The sequence below is a fragment of the Electrophorus electricus genome, chromosome 14, assembly GCF_013358815.1.
Source record: "Electrophorus electricus isolate fEleEle1 chromosome 14, fEleEle1.pri, whole genome shotgun sequence".
Lineage (NCBI taxonomy): Eukaryota > Metazoa > Chordata > Actinopteri > Gymnotiformes > Gymnotidae > Electrophorus > Electrophorus electricus.
In genome coordinates this window covers 9403719-9410511 of record NC_049548.1, presented here as the reverse complement: position 1 = coordinate 9410511, position 6793 = coordinate 9403719, and the positions used below count along the sequence as shown (strand labels likewise).

Here is a 6793-nt window from a genome sequence, read left to right as displayed (position 1 = left end):
ATACCGAAAGACTCACATTAAGTATGACTGTACAGTAGCCTATACTCATAAAGTTCCTTACAACCATAACCTGCTAGGGGGACGTCCAAATCCTTTTGACAAATTTTCATTTTTGTTTTAGAGAAACGTTTGTTTAGAGAAACATTTGTTTAAAATGAAAATTGCTATAATCCGGTAAGCAAAAAAACAGCCTACTAATTTAAGTAGCCTGGGGCGCGCAGAAATCACGAATCTCGCTAGAATAATACACTATCGGAAAGATCGACAACTCAAAATTAGAGGGTACATATAAAATATTAAAGTAAAAACAAGCATACCGATGTTTAAAAAAACGTGATTAATTTATTGTAACCCATGTCTTGCAATCTCAGTTTAGGCCTATCGGGTGCGTAAAGCTTGTACCCAAGAAGAATCGACGCTCGCCGATGTGACATCACTGTATGAACTACTGGCTGGAGTCCGGAAAGGAAGACGCACCAGAAACTCACCAGTTAGTTCTCCTACATGACGCGCGCTCCGCCTGGAAAATCCGCAGGCTACTCCACAGTAGTGTGCGTCCAAAGCGCGAAGCGCACCCAGCGGCACACGAGCTCGTACCTGTGCAACACTTTCCATTATCGGCAATAAGTGGAGCTTTACAATGATTTGCAAAAAAATAATATTTTCGCACATTTTCTGCCTTTTACCTAAATAGGTGAGGTCGTCCTATTTCAACATGAAGTTTGAGAAAAACATATGTATCCTAAATGTTGGTGGCACCAAATATGCTTTCACGAGAGAGGTTATTAAGGATTTTCCTCTCCGAAGGGTGAGTAGACTGCACAACTGTTCGTCCGAGAAGGAAGTCCTGGAGGTGTGTGATGACTATGACCAGGAGAGGAATGAGTTTTTCTTCGACAGGCACTCCGAGGCTTTTGTCTTTATTATGCTTTACGTGCGATCTGGAAAGCTTAGGTTCGTGCCGCAAATGTGCGAGCTTTCGTTCTATAATGAAATGATTTACTGGGGGTTGGAGAGCTCACACTTGGAATTTTGTTGCCAGCGGCGACTTGATGATAGGATGTCCGACACATACACATACTTTTCAGATGAGGATATCAAAGCGGAGGATGATTCCAGGGGCGAGGAAGACCAAGACAATCCTTCCTCCACCGAGAGGAGCAACGCAGGCTGGCTGGAGAGGATGCGAAGGACTTTTGAAGAGCCTGCTTCTTCTGTTGCAGCGCAGGTCCTTGCTTCAGTGTCAGTGATCTTTGTGATTATATCTATGGTATTACTTTGTGCAAGTACTCTGCCGGACTGGGACACAGCAAAAAACAATACAGTCGAAGAGCACAGGTAAACGCATGCATGCGGATTCACTAAGTTGTGGGAGTCTGATTTATGTAGGTAACAAGGCACCTCCACATTTCATGATTTGAATATGCACCTTGTTTCTAAGATTTATTAATCTGAACTAAAAGAAATGTAAAGGGACTCTGTATCTCCATCTCATTCTCTCTTTCTCTGTTCTCCGTTCTAAGAGACATTTATTGTCTGGTCTCCGTGTTTGTGCCCAAATTCTGACATATTATGTTTTATCGTGCAGACACATTTTATCTAGCTCTCGCAATCAGGGTTATAACCAATATATAACAGTTATATACCCACTTATTTGCATTACGAAAAAATCAAGCACAGACCTATTGTGTTCACTAGGTTCATGAAAGTGCGCATCAAATAGGATATAAAGTTAAAATCTACACCAGACTAATTCGCTGCTAACCAAAGATCAGTATTGGTGAGGGAGCCAGAAGTTGAAATCTACATCACTACACCAGACTTATTCGTTGATAATCGTTCCGTATTTGCAAGAGAGTCAGAAGCTCTTGCCCTACAGATCATTTGTTTCATTTTACTTTTGCGCGATGCTTTTGACACAAAAATCAGTTTACATGACTTTGTAGTTAGTAGACCATAACGTTAACACAACACAAGGGAGAGGATAATGGATATGATTTAGATTACATTTACAGTTATTTGGGAGAAACCATTTAAGCCCAAACGATTATATTCAAGACTAAATGTAGTCGATTATGCTAAAGACTAGATGAAGTTACTAGATGTAACTTGTGATTTATTTTTTTTAATAATTTTCCCCTTTTGCTAATTTGTGACGGTGTGTCTTTGGCCTTTTATGCAAAAAATAAAAGGCAAAAACAATAAAGTCTTCATTAACTGTTAACCTACAATCTGTAAAAGGGCTGAGATTTTTTTTTTTAAATAACTACCGCCATTGCCCCATAGGCGTCACCAAAAAAATCTTTAGAGAGACTATGTGATTGTAATTGACATGAACACTGAATAACAATACAATTACGTGTCTCGAATCACGTACATAATCCGTATTTATTAAAATAGATCACCAGGACTTGATAAAGGTCTTGAAAACAAGATACATTAGAATATAAAGTAGTATCAAAAGCATTGTATGAGCAGTGGTTGGTTTATTTGATTAAAGGTATTGGATAGAAAAAAATCCATCTTTTTTGTTTGATGGATTCATTCTGTCATTAATACAATAACAAACTATTTAAAATCAAGATCTTCCAACATGCACTTAAATGATGAGAGAAAATATCTTCAGCACTAAATGTAAACATTTGCTTATTAATATCCTTACTGCATTTCACTTAGGTATATCGCATAATATAACAGCATTGATGCCATGTAACTTTTGCTGTTGATATAATTTTTCCAGTGTTCATGCATTTAGTTGCATTCATATTTAAGTTGCTTGCTTTCAGCCATCATTTAGGATTCTAGCATTTATATATTTTTTACTTTGCTTTTACTTTTACTTTAGGTTGTGTTTATTCTTTTGGATTTACTCACCATTTATAATTACTGTATCACAGTTTGGTTCAAATCCAACTTCAACTTCAAATATAACATGTATCTTTTGAGTGCAAAGATCTTCAGCTGTTCCACATTAACATTTTTCTTTGCATCCAGTGATGCAAATGAAAGCAATCTGATATATTTAAATGTTTTGTGTATTTCTATGCAATGTCTATGAGATGCGTGATGAGTGGTTTCAGCATCTCCTTACAACAAGTGAACTGACATAGGAAGCCTAACTGTTACCTTCTCCAGTGGTTGATATTTACGCCATGCTGTTTCCAGCCCTTTAGTTACCAGAACGTTTCCTTCTTCCACCAGTGTCTCTGGGAACATGTATGTGTCCTCATGCTTATGTCCTGTGCATGCTTGACTCAATTTCGTTCTGTATTATTAAGGTCAGTTGTGTGTCATTGTGTATATATGAGGAGATAAGGGTGAAGTCAGACGCACTGAGGTTTGTCATGCACGGTCGTTTTAATATTGCTAAAAAAGTCAAAGAGTAAGTGTTCCGCTGCAAATTCTTCACATTTTCTTTTCATCAACTAGAAAATCAACAAAGGTATGTTGTATAGCTAAAAATGTTAATGTCAGTGATTATGAACCTTACAATTTGCCTGTACGTTTGTCCATTTATATAGAATAAAATGTCATATTTTTACAGAACTGTTATGCAGCATGTCACAGAAAACTGTGTAAATTAATTTTTTTGAAGAGCCATACTACACACTAGAAACATAAGATATTTGAACCTCTTAGATGAGATATGATATACATTTAACAGATTGCTTTACTATGTCATGTGCTCGCTCAAATGTGGTGAGGTGTGTTCGCCTTTCTGATGCGCTGGCATTTGTGAGCAGACAGATGCTCAGATGAATGCAATGTCACCACACACTGTGCCTTCACACTGTAAAGCTAAGTGCTGCTCTCTCTTCAATACACCATGCCACCCTGCTGCTGGGCCCTGTCCTTTGTTGTGCATTTGTTCTACAGCATATGTCAATATAACAACCACCAAAAACATTCAGTTTGAAAGTCTGAAATGCCAGTGGAACAATATACTACAAATTAAGACTGACTTAACAAATTGGATGAAAATGTATGACTTGGCATGAAGGTCTGTAGACCCAAATGTCCCAGTACAGTCCTTGAATGGCATCAAGTTTTGTTTCTGAATAGATGACCAAGACTCACAGACTGTCAAACAGCTATTTACACCACTTGCATGAGACCATTTAAACTTATAAAAGCATGATTGTATTCTAAATGCCATAAATGTATATAAATATATATTATTTTAGAAATAAGCATCTAAATACATATATATAAGAACATACAATAACACAGCAGGCTTAGCTGTCTATATTATTTGTCCGTGATCATAGATGTGTGTTCTCTCTCTCTCAGGATCATTGAAGCGGTGTGCATCGGCTGGTTCACCGCTGAGTGCATAGTGCGCTTCATCGTTTCACGGGACAAATGCGAGTTTGTGCGCCGGCCCCTGAACATCATTGACTTGTTGGCCATCACCCCATACTATGTGTCTGTTGCCATGACGGCATTGACAGGGGAGAACCCGCAGCTGCAGCGGGCAGGTGTCACACTGCGCGTGCTACGCATGATGCGCATCTTCTGGCTGATCAAGCTGGCACGCCACTTCCTGGGCCTGCAGACGCTGGGCCTGACACTACGCCGCTGCTACCGTGAAATGGTCATGCTGCTGGTGTTTGTCTGCGTCGCCATGGCGATCTTCAGTGCCCTTGCCCAGCTTCTGGAACATGGGCTGGACCTCGAGACCAGCAACGAGGACTACGCCAGTATCCCGGCAGCCTGTTGGTGGGTTATTATCTCCATGACGACCGTCGGCTATGGAGACATGTATCCCATCACCATGCCGGGGCGCGTGCTGGGTGGTGTGTGTGTCGTGAGTGGCATTGTGCTCCTGGCTCTCCCAATTACCTTTATCTACCACAGCTTTGTGCAGTGCTACCACGAGCTCAAATTCCGCTCAGCACGCTGCGTGCGAAGTCTCTCCGCTGAGTTTCTCAACTGACTGTTAGTCATTGATTTCTCCTCAGCCCAGCTCTATTACCCTCTATTACCTGGTCTCTTCTCTTCTGTGCCTTTGTTTTAAAACCTTGAATGGCCTCATGAATTACAAGCTGAGCTGTAGTGAATAAGGAATACTGCTACTTTGGCTAAGAAAATAGTTACTTACAAATGCAGCATCTCTTTGACCTACATCTAAAAGATAACAAGTACCTCTGAAAGCTGGGATGCATACACTCAGACTTCTTCTCCACCATGGAAACAAGAGAAGCAAAGCATGGAAAATCCTACAGGTGGAAAGCACACAAAAATAATGTCAATCCAAAGGAACTACACAAGGCACTGTTTGCATTATAACCCCATGTCTATGAAAACCAATGAAAATGCTCCAAAAAAAAGGACAACTGTGGCAACAGCCGGCACCAGATGGCATGGCTGCCTATGAAGGGTTGTCTGGCAAGACTCCTGGGTCTTGACAGTCCTCCAGACCATAGCTGGCTTTTCCTCAAGCACCCTGGTCTGGCCTCACATGCAGAAACACTCTGTTCCCATGGAGAGATTTCTCCAGCTCATTAGATCATTAGTTCAGTTCAATTTGACTTTGAAAGCCCTCCAGTTATAAATGGCAAAAAGCATGGGGGTAGAAAGGTCTACAAGGAAAGGTGGAGATATGGAAGGCAAATATTTGAAGAGACACACAGGGATATAGGTGGAAAGATCTTAAAATTGCAGTAATAAATAAACCTGATAGAGGCAGTAGGGTGTTAGATATTTATTTTTAACAGTTGAAAACTAAATATTTCTGTGTAAGCAAAAAGCAGCTGTGAAACTGAAAGTGAAGTCGTTACCAGCAAGGTGGTCACATTATCATGGTTCACATCCCTAAGTCCCAGAAACAAACATCAGCTGTTCCGCTACAAAGGGATAGAACCGCCACCTGCCTATATCTCAGTCTAGGAATATGACTGTGTGAACCAAGAGGTGTTAACTAAATTGATTAGCAAACACCTCACCCACACACTCAACAGTAGGAGGGCTGTCACTCCTCCTCCTTCACTGTAATCACAACAAGCACAAAAGCAAGCCTCTCTCCTACCTTGGATGGGCTCCTCACGTGTCCTGTGGCTCCCTGATTTTGAATGTTATACAAATATTCGTCAGTGCAGAGCAAGTGAACCTCATGATTGAAATCCACTTTTTGGAGGGGAGAGGGAGAGGGGAACAGTTCAAGTAGAAAACAATTAAAAAGTAAATTCTAAAGACTGCATCTGTAAATTTGGTTACTTGATAATATGAAATGTATTGTGACAAGAAAGTCTATGAATGAGTGCCTCTTAAAATGTAATGCTACCTAAAAGACTTTATTGGTTTATCTTTAGTTTTGACTCTCATCCCTACCTTAATGATTTCTGTATGCCATTGCTTGGTAGATGACTTAACTGAATGTATAGTTTAAAAAATTAAACAACATGAAAGAAAAGGTTAAAAAGGTTTATCCCACATTGGAATGGCAGTAGTTAATTTTAAGCATTCCCACCACATCCCACTTTTTTAAAATTACATATTGCATTTTAAACTGTGAAGCTGTAAGTATTGCAAAAGTGTTATTGAATGCTTTCTATGTCTTGTGGTAGGTAATCAAAGGTTAAGATCAAATTATTATTTTGTTATGTGAAAAATGCTTCATCTATCAAACATTTGTAAAGATATTTTATATTTAGCATACATTTTTGGTAGGCTTTATTGCAGAAATATTCAGACATTAATAAAATAAAGTGATGCTTTTGCGTATTTGCATAACATGTCAGTTTCTACACTTTAAACAGTTTTTTTTCCTCCAAAGACTTAATAATCTGTCAGA

At 39.5% G+C, this 6793-nt stretch overlaps 1 protein-coding gene across 1 annotated transcript; it reads left to right on the top strand.

Moving 5' to 3' along the window:
- Positions 1 to 592: 592 nt before the first annotated feature.
- On the top strand, positions 593 to 6570 carry kcng3 (potassium voltage-gated channel, subfamily G, member 3). Its single transcript, XM_027002609.2, has 2 exons — positions 593 to 1338; positions 4291 to 6570. Exons 1-2 carry the CDS (start codon positions 716 to 718, stop codon positions 4934 to 4936), a joined length of 1269 nt encoding a protein of 422 aa, XP_026858410.1. The 5' UTR covers positions 593 to 715; the 3' UTR covers positions 4937 to 6570.
- Positions 6571 to 6793: the final 223 nt, after the last annotated feature.

Bases quoted from the DNA above. Each gene is read 5' to 3' on its own strand.
- kcng3 (XM_027002609.2), top strand. From the start codon at position 716: ATGAAGTTTGAGAAAAACATATGTATCCTAAATGTTGGTGGCACCAAA. The intron at 1,339-4,290 runs GTAAACGCATGC...TCTCTCTCTCAG, and splicing joins AATACAGTCGAAGAGCACAG to GATCATTGAAGCGGTGTGCA.